The sequence below is a fragment of the Toxotes jaculatrix genome, chromosome 11 (assembly GCF_017976425.1).
Source record: "Toxotes jaculatrix isolate fToxJac2 chromosome 11, fToxJac2.pri, whole genome shotgun sequence".
NCBI classification, from domain to species: Eukaryota; Metazoa; Chordata; class Actinopteri; family Toxotidae; genus Toxotes; species Toxotes jaculatrix.
Genome location: NC_054404.1, coordinates 9,875,136 through 9,896,226, shown reverse-complemented (window position 1 = coordinate 9,896,226; position 21,091 = coordinate 9,875,136). Strand labels below are relative to the sequence as shown.

The 21,091-nt window shown below is 40.3% G+C and overlaps 1 protein-coding gene across 3 annotated transcripts in view; it reads left to right on the top strand.

The window, feature by feature from the left end:
* The window catches only part of LOC121189357 (SH3 and PX domain-containing protein 2A-like), a 51,358-nt gene that overhangs the window by 15,133 nt on the left and 15,134 nt on the right, over positions 1-21,091 (top strand). For all 3 annotated transcript variants that reach the window (XM_041049393.1, XM_041049395.1, XM_041049392.1), the window contains exons 6-7: positions 5,675-5,706; positions 14,569-14,697. In XM_041049393.1, coding sequence (XP_040905327.1) covers positions 5,675-5,706; positions 14,569-14,697 — 161 coding nt within the window. The remainder of the gene's footprint in view (positions 1-5,674; positions 5,707-14,568; positions 14,698-21,091) is intronic.

The following is a 21,091-nucleotide window of genomic DNA, read 5'->3' as shown; positions in this document are numbered from 1 at the left end:
GTAGAAATATGTAATTTAAATACCATGTTGCAGTGAGTGGTTTTAAATCTTCTTGGGTGTTGAAGAGGTTGAATGCTGTTGGATAGTTCACAAAAAACCAGATACCATAACACGTAATAGAAACGTGTTTTTTATACTGTCACCTTACATCCTCGGGTCCTGATCAACACCTCAAATTACCTTTATATTATTTTTAATTTAGTATGAGTAGTGTTGAGTATGAATGTCTCTTGTTAGATAGAAAATCAGAACACTGCAGTGTTAGTGTTGACAGTTATGCAGATTTTGTGTTGTTTGCAACAAGGGAAGGTGATTTTGTTTACAACTTTGACATGAGTTGACTTTAAGGCGTTTTACTGAGATAATACATGCCATTAAAGCCAGCCCGTGTTTTTACTTGTTCACTAAAAAGTATCTTTTACTGCCCTATCTGCAATGTGACTTTGCTTTGTACTACATTTTTAGAGTGCTAATAAATAAGTTCAATTTATTAATCCCCACGGGCAAATTTGTCCTCTGCATTTGATCCATACTAACTATTTAGGAGCTGTGTGCAGCCACAGAACAGTGCCTGGAGACCATCTTCAGTTCTGAGGCTAGCAACTGGGTCAAGGGCAATGATAGGAGTGAATATCTGTCATCTCCGCTCCAAATAACATTTTACTTTTCATATATTCAAATCTCAAGTTAAACCAAATCGGCTCATTTTTATTTATCAGGTTTTATTTATCTGCATATATATACTTTTGACATGTTGATGGGCCTCTTCTCATGTTTTTCAGCCCTTAGATGCATTTGTACTTTAGTGTCTCATTACTGTGACGGTTACAGACATAAGCTCTAAATCTAGACTTGAGAGTCTGCGACCCAGCAGGGAGTATACTGATTCCGCATACAAAAAAAATCAATGATTAAGACCTTAACCCACAGAGGAAAATGTACCTCTCAGTGCTTCTTGGACTGTACTTCCAATACACACATCCAGTCAGTTCAAGGCCATCAGGCCTCATGCAAGAACATTTTTATATTCTTATTCTTATATTCTTAACTTATCCTGCCTTGCTTGTCTCGGCCTGATGAGTACTATCTATAAGGACGTGCATGTTTGTGTGATTTGATCATTTGCATAATTGACACAACTAAAATGACCGTATAAGGCAACACACTCTGCTCTGTTTGTGGGAAAGTTTCATGCACAAAAATGCTACCAAAGAGTAGAAGAAAGTCATAAAACAGTTAACAAACTTAGCAGTGTCAGTATAGTGTTATAACAGGACCAGAACAGGACCTAGAAAACATGTCATCCAAGCAGTGCTCTACTGTGACAGAAATATAGAGAGAATGATTCAAAATGCAGTTAGATGCTAAAACATGTCTTTCTAAAGCAAAGTGGTGCATCACTAATATGAGAGATGGGCAAGGAGAAGTGATAGTCATGGTAATTTTAAACAGGATAATATTACAGCCTATAGTAGGGGATGTTACACTGTTGAGTGCAACAGAGTATAATACTGGACAGAGTCCTGCATAAAGACTCTGAGGCAGCTGTTTGCGTGAGAGAATCTTCCAACAACTGCTGAAGCGTCTAAGCTGCTATGCTGAAGTAAAATCTCTCAGTAAATTGATAAACCATGGTGATGATGATCTGGTGAACTGGTGAACAGACTATTATTTTTGTATTAAGTTTGTCTGATTTATATATTCTGTTTTAGTTAATTTTTGCATTTCTGTAATTATATTTGAACTCAGGATTCATTCAGATTAAGGCATTTTGATGTCAGGTAAAATCTGGACATGTCTCATATGACAGGTCTGGACTGCTAGAGACCAAATCTGGTGAATGTGAAGTTCCCTGAAATCACTCTTACGTACCACAGAAGAACAAATCTGTTCATATGAGTGGTTCTTGCATGAGGCCTCCTGTGTCCGCCTTGCTCAGTGGTGCTGGGACACCATTTCATATGGTCAGGATGAATGCCTGTTAAAATTAAATTGAAATTTTACTCAGTTTTATAAAAAACACTGCAACTAAACATAGTTGTGTAACAGAAAGTTGTACTGTAGTTCGTGGACATTAGCTGTTACAGTAAAGACTGCCTGACGAGATGACAAGGGCGTCCTCAATGACAAAAAGAAGTCTCACTCCTGCGTACATGATGTTACAGCTACTGTGGACTCCTTGCACATGCCTGCACACAAGACATCTCACTGACTTAGCTTTGTTTACTGTAGCCTTAATTATAACCTTAATTATACATAACCAACCTGAATGCTAACCCTTGACCCTAAAATTTTATGATCCACCTTCTGTCAAACCTGCTTTTTCTCCCCAAATGGGAGGTGAATCCCCACAATGTCTATGTGTAAACACAATGTGATTACTACAACTTCACAATTACATTTTTTTTAATTAAATGAGAGACAATATAGTTGTTTTAAAGCCTTTTCTTTATAGCCTAAAGCTTAATTTTACATCAGTGTTTCACCACGAGGGAAGTTATTAGTGGCTGACTCATGGTCAAACTAACATTGTTTTCCCCTGACATCACTGTGTAGTCATGACCAAACTTTGCTGGAGATTTGGACCAGTGTGCATGAGTTTACTGTGCTTGTATGTGTGCTCTTGGGAGGATTTGAATCAGCAGCGCCATTATCTTTCTTAAGGATATTGACACAAAAAACTCCTACTGCAGCCTTTCTGTGTGCAAACCAGACCTCTGCTCTATCATAATGGTTTCCTGTTCATTGACGTCGACCCATTGACCCTTGAGCTGGAGGTTACTCCTGCTGAGGTTAATCAGAGGTCAGGGAGGAGAGTCTGTGTAATGTATACATGGAGCAGGGCAGATACTTCAGTCCTCTGACTTGGCTGAGAAATGTGAGCAAAGGACTAATATCTCACACATTCCTCTTCTAATAGGCCCACCTACAAAGAGTAAGCTGCAGTTATGTGTTAACAGATGGTTATTCTCAAAACGAGCTTAGGATGGACTCTCACGGGCATGGGTTTTTAATGATGCATTCGGCCCATGCAGTCTATGCACACACGCATGTGCATTTTACTGTATGCGCATCTCCTGGCATGGGCGTGCACATCATGAAACCAGAACTGCAAAGACGATCTCATAACTTATATGACTCTCTGTTGTTAACTAAAGATTGAAATTTACCCTTAAAAACACAGGTGCAAATTCTTTAAATTTTAACTGTGTTTGGACGTATTTTTCCTCCCCTTACCTTCCCCTCTGCTGTTAGATTTTACTGGTGATAGGAGGAAAGCGTGCAGAGCCAGAGTTTTGTGTTCAGTCTCCTCCTGGGAAGAATATTATTCCAGCTCCGAGCTATGGGTCATAAGCTAGCAGGGCAGGTCAAGCATCTACTTTATCCCCATCATTTTTCCCCAAACCTCTATAGTGCTTCCCTCAGTTTCATCTCCACCCCACCAGATTTTGGCTAAATAAACACAGAGTGCATCATGTAATACTCCAGAAATGTTTAACACCTATGACAATTAATTCATCTCACACGTTGTCTTAATGTAAACAGTACCTGAAACCATCGCCGTAAACACATTGTAACTTATCCCCAGGTTTATGCTACACGACGTAAAGAAATGCTTCCTTCCCTCACTCATCTTGTTCGCTTTTTCTTCCTGAAAAGAATCTGTGAACTATTCCCAAAGTGTGTGATGTGTGTTGTTTTGATTTTAATACCTTGTACATTTCCTCTCCTGAAGTTATCTCAAGTAAAGTTATCTCAAGTGGTGTGCATCATATGCTTTGTCTGTGCTTCTTTTTTAATAAACTGCAACCCTATTTATGTTGGCTCAGCATAAATGTTTAACATTTTTGTGTTTTCTGCCCATCATGTCATATAGTAAGTTATGAAATTCATCTTGCAGCGGCTTTGCAATTGTTTTTCCACAGTATAAACGTTGCTTGAGGATCCAATATAAACATTGTTTTTTACTCTGTCACAATCCAATTTAATAGTTTATTCACGGTTGAATTTGTTGTTTCATTGCAAAGTGAAGCACGTATATAATTTATGTTTTTAATGAAGCTGAACTGAGCTGTAAGCTATTATGTGTTTGATTGGAAATGTCTCATAACTGATCTGTCTCATATTTGTTCATGCATCTGGAAACAGAGAAGACTTGTGCCAAAAATGACTTTATCTAAAGTAACAGAGGGATACAGTTATTGGTAAAAAATGTTTTCATTAAGCAAGAAGTGTTTCTTAGCTTGAACTAGGGTAATCTTTTTATATTGCTCACCAGACATTAGCATACTGTACCCTGGTTTTATGTTTGTTATTTTCCCCTAAAAGCAAAACCAGAGACAGCTTCTTTGTACTACAGAGTAACATAATCTACTCCAGAAATTGCAAAAGAGTTAAAATTATACTTTTTTTTTTTTTTTTTTAAACTGGAATCAATGAAACACAGAGAGCTGACGAAAAGGCTGTAGCCTGGCAAATGTTGGACAAGGTTTATCCAAACATGCACTCATATCCATAACTGGCCATGGCTCCAGTCCTGCTGCTGGCCTCTCCAGAGAGCCAGGTGTCTGTTCCCATCTGCATCAAACCTCAGCCTTGCCTCAGTGGGCTTTCTCTGCAGCTCAGTTAACGAAACGAGCACAAGCAGTGCTCGTTAAGCGGTGTTGGTTTAGTGCTTCGTAAAATGTGCGCCAAGCCACAAACAAGACATACACATATAGACTTAGGTGTTCTGGTCTGGTTTTGAAATGTTTCCATTCCATATAACAAATTCTTGCCAACTGGATTAAGTAGTTATGTGAAGTATCATCATTTATGTACCTGCGTTACAGTAAATGAAGCATGATCATTCAAATTGAACTGACAACACTTTAATGAATTATGAATTTAAATGTGTTTATCTTGTTTTCATCGTTTGTTTTCTTTGCTTCTGAATGACTAATTTCTGTCGAGCTAAAATAACTGCAGTTTATTTTCTCTGGCGGAATAGATCCAACAGCAGTGCAAATAATTTGTACCATTCTGTTTTCTTTAAATTGTGTATATTTCTAAGGAATAAACCTACATTTCCCCTTATTACACATGAAGGTTGGTGTTTTGAGCAGCAGCCTGAGCACACAGACGTGTACAGTAAATGTGCGCATAGTGACCCTGATGAGCGTCAAAGCACAGAGCGGGTTCATTGACACTAACGCTCATCCATTCAGTGTTTTGTTACAGTCCAGGCTTTGGAACTGAAAGACGCTTTCACATCTAAACACGAATGGGACTTATCAAGGGGACATGATACTGTTGTATCATGTATAAATGCTGTTCTGTTAAACAGAGGCAGCTGCATCACCCTTACACACACCATGTCTACCATGGCAGTATGTTTGCTAAAAGATGTGATGATTTGCTTTGTAACTTTCCTTGACACACTTACTGTGACCCTCCACACACCCATACAGTATGTCTCCCACCCTGTCTCCCTCCCTCTGCCAGTGGGTCAAGTTTTGCATGCATTCTCAACAAGGGTTTGGCTGGTACTTGTGTGCCAACTACATTTGGATGGTCCCAGGCAGAGATGCAGCTGTAGCCAGTTACTGGATTGATCAAGTTATATTAATGCTCTGACCTGTCTTGCACTCACACCCATACTGACCATGCTTCTCTGGTGTTGCTTCCTTTCCAGAGACTGTGGAGGCTCTGGAAAACGTAAATCAGGTAAGGATCTGAAATCTTTTTACTCTGTCCAGTAGAATCTGTGACACAGTTGTTCTATGCTCCATCCATGTGTATTGTGTCTTTATTGTATTTTGTATGCTTACTTGAATCATACTGTGATTTTTGAGGTCTCTTTCTCTCTGAAAGTTTGAAAATTAAAAAAAAATCTTGGGGTGTGGAGTTAGAAGGAAATGAGTTTACCAGACCTCTGTAAGTCATTCATCATCTTTGTTTGAGGTTCAGCTTCTATTAGCATAACACACCCAGATCTCTGATGGGACTGTTGGTGGTCGAGTTGCATTGTGGGTAATGTATGCACCAGGTTTTGACAAGGAGGAAGAGAGTTTGGAATAGAGCTGCAAGGATTAGTTGATTAATTCCCCAGTTGATCCACAGAAACTGTTGACAACTGTTTTGATAATCAAGTAATGGTTTCCATTACTTATAAGCAAAAATTCCAAATATTCCCCAGTTCCTGCTTCTCAAATGAGCCAATTTACTACTTTTCTTGGTCGCATATGGCTGTAAATGTTATATCATTATACTGTTGTTCAGACAAGACAAGCAATTTGAAGATGAATTAAAAAAAGATCCTCCATCCTGACTCTGACAGCATTAAAGGAGTTTAAAGCTAAATCGGTGGAGTACTTTTTTGGAGCACTCCACATATATATGACAACCTAACATTCATGTGTTATGACAAAATGGTTAAGAAAGAAGTGTTAGGTGGGAAAGGTCACCCGTTTGTGCTTCTATGCTCTGTATTTACACTACCAGGGTTGGCTGTTGTATTTGTGTTTTATGTGTATGTGTGTGAGAGAGAGCAAGGACGACTGAGTGACTCAGCTGAGCATGGGGATACAGGCGTAGGAGGCAGCAGGAAAAGTATGAGAGGGGTTTAGTGAACAGCTGTGCAAGTGTTGTGTATTTGTGTGTGTATGAATGCACTTGCATGCATGCAGGCCCAGAATACCCACATGCATTACTAAATTACACGTTAGTTCTGCAATCAGATGCAAAGTTGCTGTGGCCATCCATCCTGCGATCTGCCAAAGTTACACATGACATAGCTGGGCAGTGAAAGTCTTAGTAAATGACCTGTAAGTTAATTTTCTGTGGGTGATCCACTCTGTGCCAGAGTTGCCACCAAACGAAATAAGACCCCAACCTAATTTCGTTATGTGTTCCGTGGTATTGAGGCTTTACGTAACAGGGAATTCCTGCTACATAGTGAAATGGAAAAATTATCTTATTTCAGCTGTGTGTGTGTGTGTGTGGAGTAGCCTACATTCAGTCTGTGCAAGATATTAGATTGGTTTCCAGTCATATTCATATCGGCTGCCTGGAAAGTTTGTCATATAGTGTCTGTTGTATGCATGCACAGTTTCAGCGGCTTAATTCTGAATAGTTTGGTTTGATCGTAAATATGTTATCAGCTCTATAGTTGCTCATCTGTACGTGTATTTATGCTCACAATTCATCATGCGATGGGATCAAGTCTACCAGTGAAAACAATAATAACACATTTTATGTCTGGTGCTTGTGATAATTTACTATTTAGAGTCAACACAGAGCACATACTTACAATCCCTGTGTACTTGATCTCTAAACCTTCAGTCTAGTCCCCATGCTGGACATTAGTGGTTAATGCAGCTGAAAGATTGATCTTTCCCTTTTAAAGCAGGACAGCAGATAAAGTGCAGTGAGTCTGTGGTGAATTTGTGCTGTAGCTGCAGCTTATGGTTTCCATAATTACATGGTGCAGGTCTCCCATAAGAGTTTACTGAGCCCCTGCCCTAAACAGGAGAATGTAGCCCTTCACCACAAAACTGCATGCGGTTAGAGGGTCGAGTAGGAACTCTGTTTACCTGGCAAGCAGAAGAAATCAGAGGAACATCTTAGGTTTACACACTCACAGATGATTGCTCACTGTTGGTCTCATCATCATCATCTTTGTCTTCATGATGATACCGTTGTCATTTTCATCATCATGTTCGTTTTTCCTTTTTTGTCTCATTTGGATTCTTCAGTGCCTTTTGTGCATTTCTTTGGTGATTTGCCTTTTTTGTATGACTGATATTAGACTTCATCAAACGTCAATGTATGCTTAGGACTTTCATCTGTTCATCATGTTTTAAGTGATATTCTGGCCCATATCTCATTTATTGTGTGTAACTCCCACTTCAGGAGCACGGCAGTATGAGGCTAAAGTAGTCTACATCACTGACTAGGCATCATAGCCAGGCAACTATCAATGCAAGGTTCAAAGAACAACATAATGTCTGCAGTCTAACATAAAATGGAGCTCTCAGGAGTGACTGCTTATACTCAGCTGGGCAGCATAAATCACAGTCGGGTGACTGTGACTGCTGTTGTCATAATCAAACCCTAAAGAAAACGTCTTTTGACGAGATACTATGGTGGTGACATACTTGTCTATTCATGGGAAAAAAAAGACAAGGGGAACTGTTTCATAGCTAAAGTAAAACAATCTGAGTATTTGAAATTAAGTCTGATTTTAGGATCAGCTGCTTTTAGGAAGTTAGGGTTCAGGGGCTTCAGATCCTCTTCAAAGCATTAGTGGTAATCTGTATTCAAAAAGAAAGTGAGATGAGCAGAAGACGAAAAAGAAATTGAGTAGGAGAGAAAAAGAAACAGAGCACTCGTGGGTGTAGTGCATGTGAAAAGCAGCTGGAGAGGAGAGGAGGTTTACGTGGCAAGTGGAAACCATTTCAGTGTTGCACACGGACTGAGGGAGTGTGTTTATATGTGCAGACTTGCTGTCTTTATTTGAGCTGCAGGTCTCTGGGGGCCTGTAGGGTGTGCACGTGTGCATGAGGTTGTGTCTATAAGGGTGTTTACATACCGTATGTGGGTGTGCATGTGCGTGTATGCTTGTTGGGAGGAAAAGGGTTAATCTGTTCATGAGTTAGATGGTGGGTGGGTCAAGAGGTTTGTGTGTTTGTTTGTGTTTGCAGATGGATAAGATTTTAAACTGGCATAGGAAATCATTAAGGCAAATGAGCTCGTCCAAATCGCTTTAACAACCATACACTGTTTCAGCAGCTTATTTCTCAATGAACACCTATTGAAAACTGGGCTTTAGCAGATTCCCCCCTTTCTAAACTCATGCACAATAAGCCTCACAGTACCTGAAAGATTCATTTTTTGGGTTAAACCAGGTTTAAATCAAATGTTATGTTTTGGCTTTTTTTTTTTTTTTTTTTACAGAGCATTGTTGACATTGATGAATCTTGCTGTTGGTTTCATGGATACAGCTTTATCATGTAGAATAGAACAGTGTAGAATTTTTTTCTTTTTCCAGTTACCACTTTGCTCTGGCAGGGTTGACGCCCCCCCCCCCCCTCCTCCTCCTTCCTCCACCCCCCTCTTGCAGCATAGAGCAGATCTAATACAGGCAGCTCTGTTTCTGATAAGTGACCATTTGTCAAAGTGGACTCACACCCTAGAGGCAACACTTAAGCGTTATACTCAAAACACCATGTTCAAGCCAGGAAATGCTCTCTAATGAATGAGATCATAGTATATATTTTTTTGAATTTATTGTTTTGTCATTTTGCATATAGTGCCGGTAAAGTTATAGGGATAAGTGATGTTGTTCTTTGATGCACATGGTTTTTCTTCACATACTAGTTGTCAAGTGTTGAAGACTCAGAGATTCTAATGGAAAACGTGATGAAATGGAGGATTGGTTTGATTTCTCTCATTAAGTTAGCAGTTTGCCTCTGATTCCACACTTTTTTGAAACCCCCTGTACCGTTGACATCCAGTACTATGGTAACTATTAAAGCTGAAGGTACTCTGTGGAGTTTTTTACAGTCTTACTCACAAGTTACATGATGCACGGTCCTCCACTGATCCACAGTTGTTGGTGGTAATGTTTCAAGAAATGTTACAATACACTAGCACAGGCAAGAAGGAAGACTGCTTAGGTGCAAACATGGATCGGGATGGGAATTGATAAGATTTTGATACTACTGCCATTATCGATTCTGCTTATCAGTCCAATTCTTTACGGATTCCCTCTGATTTCAGGGTAATTTCCTGTGTGGAAGAAAAGTAGGCCTAGAGAGAATTTCAGCATCAGCTCAGCTGTTTTGCTATCTCTGAGTCTGAACACAGTGTGGAAGCAGAGTAGAAAAAAGGCATGCGTGTGTCTCAGGTGTGCAAAAGCTCCACTGTTTAACCGCTGATTTCATTTACAGTGTTTCCCACAGGTGGACAATTTACTCGTGGTGGTGAGTGGCACGGCCTGTGACCGATGTGCTGGTAGAAACCTGTGCAGTTTAGAGGGAGAGAGTGTAACCCAGGTTATTTTCTGTAGCTACAATGTACAGATGTTCCCTAAACGCCTCACATGCAGAGTATCGGTAGATGCTAGCACGCAACTCAGACAGGTGTGTGGCCAAAAAATAGTTTGAAAAGAGTGAAATAAGTTCTAATCTAAGGTGTACAAAAGTGATTTTTCAAAGAAAATCTGCCCAGCCTGACTCCATAACGTTAAAAAACACGCTGGCATTGATGAAAGGGAATTGATAAGCTTGCAGGCACACGATCCCAGTGGTTCGGATGATGTGTAACTGGTATTCAACTGGAACTGGTTTTCGATTCCCATCCCTAAACATGGATACAAAGAATGTAGATTTCAACTTTCAACTCCCAAAACTTGGTTCTGCAAATGTTTTATGAGGAAACAGTGAAAGTAAACTTTACTTTGTTTACAAAGAAACTCCACAGGGTATGTTTACATATTTGAAAATGTTTTATCTGTGTAGCGCAGCTTTTGGTGTTACCTTTTCTTTTAGCCTCTGTCACACTGATGCTTTTATCTGGACCTAAAATACTGAAAGGATCTGCAGGTCAAGTGAAGATAATAAAGATATTCAGCAGTTTTTAACAGCTTTATGAAAGCTGTCTCACTGTAAGATGATTTTGGGGAAAGTTCTTGCACTATTTGTTTGTGGTCTGCCCCTTCCCCCTCTGGGCCACATACTGATTCAATGACATGAGTACATCTGTACTACATTGAACAGCAGTCCTGTGTCCCTTTCTAATCCAACTGCACATCTGCTGCTGATGAGCCAAACAAAGGCATTGCACTTTGCCAGATTTTACTCCTCTCAACCCAGTTCTGTTCTCATAAAATTACCCCAGGGTTCAAAATATGGCACTAAGACAGAGAGGCCAGTGCCAACTATGCTATCAACCAAAAAGCTTGATCCTGAAAAGTCTCTCACGATGAAACATTCCTTGGTATAAATGGGTAGACTACACTCCCTGGTTTCCTCCTCTTGGTGATGAATTATTGCAAAGTTCCCAACTGTCATCATCTTTGGATGGAGCTGATGATGGGTGAGTGGGGGTGGGGGTGGGGGTTGGATGGAGTTAGGACGCCTGGGAGTGCAAGGGTGGGAGCAGGAAGCACATGTATAAATCTGAGCGAGGAGAGATATAAACACAGAGAGTGGCTAATAGGGCTATCTGATGGCAGCCTAGAAAAAAAGTACTTTTCTTCCTAAAACTCATAAATACGTTAGATCTACATTGTGCAAACACTTACTCTATAATACACATATAAACACACTTGCAAGCTCACGCACACTGTATAACAGTTCCCAACCTTTTTTTGTCTGACGTGCCCCACAGTACTAACAGATGAACTCAAGTACCCCTTCATCGACACCACGTGTCCTGTCTGTTGCTGACATGGAAGATAATGTTTTCACAATTTTTAAAGGCCTTAAATTTCACAGATTTTCACATTTGTTTCATACATTTGAACTGTCAGTGTTAAAGTTTGCATTAGCGCTGTTGCCATTTCAACCAATCATCCGTTGTTAGCTGTTTCAGACATTTAGCCATTCCTTTTAGCTAACAATTTTAATGATTTATCCATTACTTTAAGCCATACATTTAGTCATTATTAAATTATTTGAGTGCAGAATATTTCCATAACCCCCCTGGAATGCAGAAGTCCCCCTGATTGGAAATCACTGCTCTATAACTCTTGCAGACCATGTGAAATCATCTTTTTCAGGGAGCAACCAATAGAAGTCCTATAACTTTTCTGGGCTGATGCATTTCATTGAAACCTTGATTTGTACGTAATAATTTATAAAGCTCATTTTATACTCAGCTCTCTTTACACATATCGCATTTGAAATTAGACTTTTCCTGTTCAAGGCTGTTTCACCTCATTTTTCTCACACATGTTCTTCTTGTTCTGGCTCTGTCTTCCTGCTGTTGCAAAACATTTCATTTCCTGAATGAGGCTGAAATATTAGCTTTTGTTTTTCAGGCCTATTGACTTTGCTGACAAAGTCTTTACTCACTCACCTCAGGTCTCAGATTTACTGTTCACCCACAGCAGTCGTTAATTGTATGTTTTAGAAACATCATTTGACATAGATTATGGTTTTATGAGATCATGACCTGCTGAGTTTTATGTCCATCTGTGCTGAAATTATATTGTTGGCATATATGTGGTTACTTTTTTATTTGGTAAGGCAATGTCTAAGATACGGTATTTATTTGAAGTTTGGTTCCTGACATGTCATTATTTATTTCAAGTTAACATTCAGCATTAAGTAAGCAGAATAAATCCACAAGGTTTTTGTTTGTTGTGGTTCTCATTCAGATGGCTAGTTGAACAGAGGGAAATTTATTGATCATGAAAAAGTAAAGAGCAGCCAATTTAAAATGCACTGCATCCTAATTAATCTGTAAATCCAGACAAGCCAAGACCATAGGTGATCATGGCTGGGATTTTGATTTACACATGCTCAGATTCAGGCACTTATCTGATATCTGAGTGCTTTTAAAACATACTATGGTGTAAAATTTAAAACATAACAGTCATATTGTAAGTGATAGTAAAATTACCGATATTAGTGATCAAAGTTGATTTATCTGTTATCTAAAACAGACCACTCAACCACACATTTCAAAGCATAGTGTCATAAGAAATATCACTGTTTGCTGTAACTGAGTTAATTGCATTTGACTTTGAAGAACAAGAAGGCAATACCCAGATTTTAAATATGTTCTTTCCAGTGCTTCTGCACCCAACTTTGTGGTTTGACAAAACATCTTGCACAAATAACTGAAGCTTCATAAACCACGACCTGACCACAGTAATCCAGTGTCAGACTCTTTGGCAGTCTCAACAGTTGAGATGCTATTGGTGCAGAGTTCATCTTCATAAGTTATCATCTCCTTGACATTTCAAATTTAGTTCCTGAATTGAATGCAAAATATTATCCAGATTCGGAGAAAAGTTAATCTCTAGTCTGGAGGATTGTCGCCAGGTCAGCTCTTTGGAGAGATGGTAGCAAATTCCAAGTTGTCTAAATCATTCCTTATCTAAGCCTAAAAAAACCTCCATCTATTGGACTGAATTGTACTTATTTTCCATCCTCAGGATATCCTCAGGATTTCCTCTTTCCAGAGACTGTTTACCACATTTTGTAAATATTTGTTGATAGTCAAGAGCTCACATATTTGATTTTTCTTCTCACTAACTACAGCAACTGATGGCAGTTAATAAAAAGATTATTGGAGCAATGTGAACATAAACAGAGATTGTGATTGCTACTGTGTTTGTAGATATTTTTCGGTTATTCAGACACACCATAAAAGTACATTGTGTATCTGTTATATTAACATAATGAGGGTAAACAGATATTATCTTAAGAGTGTGCAGACAGTAGCTTCCTTCAGTTAAGAGCTTTGAACTCAGTGGTCAGCCGAAGCTCTTGCTAATGTGTGAACTGAATACAAGCTGAGGTGGCGTCTGGATTCCAGCTGACGCTTGTTAGATATGCTTTAGTTGATTCAGCCATGCTTGTTTTAAGGATTTTTCCTGATTAAGGCTGCAGCAGGGCTCAGTTAATGTTGCTTTACTCACTTGGAGGGGGAAAAAAATGTTGTTGTTGCTGTTTGTAACGTATCGGGCCGTATGTGTTCTTTGTGTGTCTTCGCAAATGAAAACATTTATCTTGGTCGTAAGAAGCCACCGTCTTAGTTAGTTAGGACGATCCAAACTCTGGTTAAGTATGTGGATGTGATTGAGTTATGATGCAGGCACAAAGTATGAAAAAACTAAGTCACTGCTGGTGCTTATATGGTTAACTGAGCGAAGTAGAGAAAGGAAGATTTCCATTGGCTGGGCCACACGCTCTAGTCAGAGCTCTAGTGTTTCATAAAGACAGAGGGCCATCCCTCTGAGCACAGCTCCAGCCCCTTCATCTGGTTCTATTTAAGGCCTCTAGTGTCGACTCTTATGATTGGCGTACACAACCCCCTACTCTTCCTCCAGCTCCAGCCCCAACTGAGGAGAAGGAGGCTTTTTAGCAGATGGTTTATTTTCCAAGGGAAACCATTTCTTTCTCCCACTCTAATGTCCTGTCCTCAGCTGGCTTTAGCTCACTTTTCTATCACTACTACGGCTTCTTCTGCTTTCTCTTTGCTGCTCCTCTTCCCACTGTGTTAATGTGTCTACCTGTATCTACTGACCTGGTCTCAGCTTTGTTGGACATTAAGGATGAGGCCCCTTCAGTAACACAGAATGGATTTTCTGCAGTTGACTGCTTGATTCTTCACCTTTTGGAGGGGGATTCTTTTTCTAGACTTTCAGCATCTCCATTGCCCTGGATGTTGGGCTGGAGGGGGATGCAGCTCTATGGCTAGACTCTCAGGAAGATGCACTGAACCCTGTGAATATTGTGATTGGCTGAGCTCTACAGACAAAGTGGCCTATGGCACAACGAGTGCCCAGCAGTCGTTCTCGTGGACCTATGGCTGGCAGCTGGCTGACAGCATGTTTTTTCCCATCAACCCCAGGTCTGGATGCTTCGGACCCCATGCTCCTGGAACAGTATGTGGTGGTGGCCAGTTACGAGAAACAAGAGCCGGCAGAAATCAGCCTTCAAGCAGGGGAGGTGGTCGACGTCATTGAAAAGAGTGAGAGTGGTGAGTAATCAAAACAAATGCACAAGAGACACAAAAGACATGTTGAGGAGGGATAGGCATGTGTGCATGTTGTGTGTATGTCAGACACAAGGACACTTTCATGATTCAGCCCATAGTTCTTCAAACGTTCTGCCCTTTTCCCTGTCTCAACCCTCTCACCTCCTTTGTCCACAGCTCACTAGCTATTACTTATCCCCATCTGGAGGCTCACTTTGGCCCGCAGTCAGCCCTGTTTTTTCCCACTGTTGGTTTAGGCTGGAGACCAGAATGTTGCCTCTAGCAAGAGGAATGTCTTCCAGACTCGTATTAATTATTCCACCTCATTTTAGTGGAAAGCCGGCAAGACATGCCGGATTTACAAATGGCAGCTGCAGAGTCCTTAGTCAGCTGTTTAACCTCTGGAAAGAGCTAACAGACAGGGCCAGGGCTCGTGTTTTTAAATTAAATGTGATTCCGTTTGACAAAATTGAATGTTTAATGAGTCAGTAGTATGCTGACGTTAAGCATAACATAATATTCTAGGAATATGCTGTAATGATTCTTGAATCTGCTTTGGGTGGAAGAAGATACAAAAAGACTGAAAAACAACACCAGTACATACATACATCAGTTTTACATGTGGTAAAATGAAAACTGGTTAGATAGTTTTTAGATAGCTTTTTTTGTAGCTTTTATGACACAAAGACACCAGAAAAGCTGTTTTTCCTGTAGTTGTATATTATTCATCATTAATATCATAAGTACCAAATTATGTGTTTTGGGTAAATATACAAAAACTGTCAACTGTCACTGACACCCAGGTCTAAGCACCTGCTTAAATCACTTTTATTTTAAAGGGGATTTGTCTTATGAAGCACAAGAGTTACTGGAGAGGTATGGGCCTGGTAACAGGGTCTGACGTTCTGCTTTAATGGTGTGCTGAGACAGTAAAACAGTAATGGGACTCATGTGTTCTTCAGAAGGAGGACGGGGAAAGAGAGATGGTGGAGGAAACTGTGACCAGGAAGGCAGTTGGACTTGGGTTTCACGATGGGTGTGAGTGAAACGCTGTGCCACACTGGCCTTAAGGAAGAGGGTCCGTAGAGTAGGATCGCTTTGAAGTGTCACGTGTTTTGCCTTTGGGTTCATGTATTTGTTTTCACTCCCTGCTCCAGTAGGATTTCAACCCAATGGGGAGCCACAGTGAGGCGGATATTCCAACACCTTGAAGTCCTTTTAGCAGGGGCCTTATATGAGAACTTTCCTCCATGAACCTGAATTGCATGGTCTTGTGCTTTTAAGTAGAGGCCCCTTCACTTTTGTATTTCAGCTAACCACTGTGCAGAGTTATAGTGGTTGGTTCATGTGTTGATGATCCATGCAGACTGTGATTTATGATTTCCAGGCTTCCATGTTATTATTGTTTTGTTTCATCCTCTTCTCTGATGCAGCCTATGTTTTGTTGCCACTCTCAGTCCAGCTCATTCATTCATCTCTGGTTTGGTTGGTTTCTAGGAGGCAAAATGGTCGACTCCAGGCTTCTTAAAGCACATCCTAAGGCAGTTTGACATGTTTATTGCACACTGGCGGACACTTTAACAGAGATCTGAAGTAAATTCAGCCGCCCCTGCATCTTGCTATTGAGACTGTTTCCAGCAGCACAGCTAGCATTTAACTGAAATCTCAACACCTCCTGCAATGGAAGTCGGCTAAAGCTGCTCCATTTGGCTAGTTGACATCACTCCACATACCCTTGCCAATACTAACAAGACCAGGTGTGTGCTAAGAAGATTTCAGAGCTCATTTGATTTAGCATTCATTCCCTTGCAGGATAAGTACAAACCCTTTAATGGTTTCTGACAGATTGATCTATGTATTACAGAGCTAAGTGGTGAATACGAGTTAGAGGTACTAAAAGGTGTCTGTTACTTTTGTTATGATAAAAGGGTTGTATGGATTTTGCTGAGCGTCAAACTATAGTCACACATTTTCCTTTAAAGTCATACACATTTAAACCAGCATGGGTTCCCCTGCAGAGTCTTTGGATGCTCTGAGTGGAAAGTATCGATCACATTTCCATCTAATTTCATATCAGCATTGCGAATCTGACTGATTTTGTGTAAGATTTTTTGCATGAGGTGTGAGAGTATGAGACTGTGACAGTGACAGATCTAGGAATGGAAAACTACAGCTCCTTATTATTTTTGCCTCTTACCCTAGCCCTTGCTTTTAAAGCTACTGTACCATAGACTGTGTCTGTGACTGCTGCCCAGTGAAGATATCAACGTTTCCTTACCTTGGATTAGATAATATATGCCTTTGACAGGGCAGTGAATCTAGGTCAGACCTATAAGTGAGCTCAGCTTTCTCTACTTTTCCAGCCTGCTGTCCGGAGCCAAGGCAGTATTTTCCGTTGCACTGGCTTGACGATACAGTTTGTGTTGTAGCCTTTGTTTTAGTTTGTACAATAGTTTATATTGATTGTTCTTTGTCAAGTATAAAAAGTAAGTATATGCAAGGCTTAATCTAAAGGAGCAATATGAAAATAGAAGTCACAATTTAGTATGATCCCAAACTGTGCTGTAATTAGAATTTGCTTTCTAATTATTAATTCTGTCCTTACTCCCTCTGCAGCTATTTTATTTGTCTATTTTATGAGAGTTTGCCAGGGGGATGCTGGCTCAGGAGGAGAGAGTAGTGCAGGAAGAAACTCGGGGAGAAAATGGAAAAAGACATTTCCTGCCAAAGTTAGTGGTTCAGAGAGGTTGGTTCATTATAATGGCTTAATGGATCCTCCAGGATGCCTCCTCAGTTTACACTATATTGCAGAGATGTTAGCCAAGGCTAAGCTAGCAACCTTGTTGGTCAGTTCAAGTTCTCAGTATTCAGTGGTTTAAACTTTGCCCTTTAATGGGGAATTATATAGGAAAGGAAAAAATAATTTGCAGTCACTTCTGGAAATATTGTACTTACTGCAGCCGGTTTGCTTACACCTCAAGGGCAGCCTGAGGCATGTTGTGCCCAGTCCTGTGTAGAAAATCTCTCTCTGTGGACAAGTCAGGGTTTAACTTGTCTCCATTCCAAGTCTAGATCAGCTTCTATGAATTACAATTTGCCGAATGAACACCAGGAATGCCTATCTGTTTTGGAGAGGCCAGCTCACATCCGTCAGTCCCTCCGGCTCCCCCAAGACCCCCTGGCACCGCCCATGTACAGTATGTAATGTATCTCTACTGCTCCACCCAGCTTACTTAAGCAGGGAAGAGCCTTAATGGTCACTTACCAAGACAGTAATCTTATCTGTATAAAACTGTGCTGTTTGTCTTCCTGAACACTAATGATTTTAAGTTTGACAAATCTGAGCCATAGCGACGCTGGAAGGTAACAGGGGTATCCTGCAGGTGATGTTCGACTGTCTGGCTGAAGGCCCATACACACGGCTGTAGTACAATCCTGGCAGATTAAACAAGTCTGGCCCTCAGCATGGCATGATGGATGTGCAGGATGTCTGCTTTACCTTCGCATGGAAAAAATGTACCACTACAATAATGTCTCTGCTCTCCATCTTCAGGCTGGAAGCAAGACAATCTCAGGGCTCAGCAGGAGCTCAGTGTTCAGAGAGGCAGACTTGAGTTATCCAGAAGTTAAGAACAAGAGCACAGGCTTACTGATACTCTCTAAAGGATTATGCCTGCAAAATTTAAAGTTACCTGCAAAAAAATCCAGATCTACTGGTAGAGTTTAGTTGATTTATTTTTTGGAAGATCAGATTATTTGTACTTATTTTAATCGTTTTTACCCATGTTAGCAGCATGGCTCTAGGGATGGTAATATCAGTCTGTTGGTTGGTCGAGCCGCTTTCTCAACAACTGTTTGATGGATTGCCATAAAATCTGATGCAGACATTCATGTTCCCTTCAGGATAAATCAGTTTGGTGATCCCTCAGCTGTTGCCATAATACTGAGTTAGTTAATATAAAAACTGCTACAGATTTTAGCATCAGAGGTTCCTTCAGATGTGATGGCATCATGTATACTGGCTGTCTCCAGCTTTTCTATCTCTGATATTCAGGAGGATTAAAGGGAAGGTCAGCACTGAGCCTCTAGCGCTGCTGCTTCCAAAGCCTTCAGTTTCCTGATTTGGTATGTGCAGTTTCAGCAAGAACATGTTTCCTTGTGTAAAAGAGGAAAAACCCTATAATTCTTGTCAATGAAGCACTAAAGACATGATACAGAAAACTTGCCAAGTGTTAAATGTCTCAGAACAGATGGAGGACACATTATCCACTCATAGTAATCCCCGTCCTCCACATTCTTTCAGCTCACCATAGGAAGTACTAATGGCCATCTCAAGAAATTAACCTTATCCTGTATTTTTAGATATGGAAACTCAGTTCGGACCTTTGTAACCGGTATTTCAACATGCTGCAGGCTTCTGCTGCTTTATTTTCTTTCGTCTTGTCACACACTACAGATTCAGCCAGAGGAGATGAAGAACAGGAGCAATAACAGTGTTTGAGAGCACAAATAGTGGTAATAATAGTGTACAGAAATCAGTCTGTGGAGCCAAAAAGGTGCCTCTCTCTCACTCAAGAATTGACCATTGAGTTAAACCAGCATTTTAAGGGGTGGGCTTTCAGACACTCAAGGACTGCTGTGTCTCCAAATCAGTGGAGCCTAGAGAGCACACAAGCTGTGGGCTATAGCTTCGTTCAGACCATGAGGGGATCCTTTCACAGGCTGGGAGGGAGTGAAGGTCGTTCCTTAGGTCAACATTAGCTCTTGAAAGTCGTTTTGTGCCGTTTTCGCCTCCTCTGGCTCATACCGTAGCCACCCAGGTAATTGAAACCCAGTGTTTTATGAAAACTGGAAGTGTGTGTATTGGGCTGGATACATTCCCCCTTGTGCTTTGATTCAGAATCTACTGTTAATAAATACAGAAGCTGGAAATGAATGGGGTTTTCTCCTGCTTTACTCAACAGTGGTGTCAGATATCTGCAGGACTGCTGAGCCACTACATTCCTCATCATTTCAGGTTGTGAAAAAAAAAAGCCTCCTCGTCCTGCTGAATCTGTGTTTCTCATATTTATGCTAGATGTGTAGAAATCTTTTGCGAGTATTAAAGAGTTAATCCAAAGCACAAAACTGTGTAGATGTCGAATACTGTACCGTTATAGTATCATTTATGGTTTATGTCTCAGTGATAAATTTATAGGGATGAGTACGTTAAAGAGCATTACAATGTCACTGTGTTATGTATACAATTGCTTAGGCATCAGACTTGATTGATTGTATTTGCAGATTGCAGTTTTGTTTTATAGGTTATACAGTCACCTTAGGAGAAGCCCAAAATGGCATAAATCTAGTTTCTTGTTGCAGCTGAGGATCTGTTGTTGATTACAGTAAAAATGAAGCACGGGTCTTAAAGCTGATAGAGTTTCCAGATGGCTGATATTGTATGAGAGACAAATAGAGCTTCGAAATGCTGCTCGCTCTCATTATGTCCTGCAGTTGTAGGTTAAGTGAGACAATGAGGACTGTTTTATAAAAGTCTGGAGCAAGCATCTGTTTACATGTCATCTCTTTGCAGAAATATCTCTCTCAGTCATTTTTTTTCCATCTCGCATTTGGATGTTAATGCAAAACTTTCAACTTACATAACTGTGGGGGTGATTTTTCTTCATTATACAAGCAGTTGTGTTTTGAAATGCATTGCTCATAGTTAGTTAAAAGACAAGTATAACAGTTGGGGCAGGTTTTATTACCGTTTGACAGAGCAGGCTAGCTGTTTCCAGCTTTTGTGCTAGGCTAAGTCATCTGGCTGCTGGCTGCAGTCTTATATGTAATGGACAGATATGAGAGTTATATCGACTTTACATTTCACTTTCAGGCTGAAAGCGAATAAGTATATTTCTCAAATGATCAGACTTTTGCTTTAAAACTGGGTTTGTATGTTTCATACTGTCTAAATTAGGCTGACATCTTCAATAAGGTCTGTGACTTAATCTGACCAGTTTCGCACCACACAGCAGGCTACTCATGCAAAAACTTAGTAACAACTTTCCTTCTGCTCTGTTTAAAACATCCTGATTTTCATGATATCCTTGCAGTGCAATACAAAAGTGTTGTCAAGACAAACCATTTGGTTTGTTTCTCTCCAAGTCTGTGACATTTGAGGTTGATGTCTGTGGTTGTGTTCCGTTTTGTGATGGTGTTATTTGAGATCTCCACCAGAGGGTTGTCGGTTTAGCTATTGTCTTATGCAACCACTGACCCCAAAATGGTGGGGGTTAAAATTAAACTCTGCTCAAACATTTTAAAATCTTTTTGATTTACTCAGAATGTGGACTAAGTAGCCATAATCGTAATACTGAATAATGTTTAGCAAAGTGTATTGCCAGTCAGCATTTGGCTG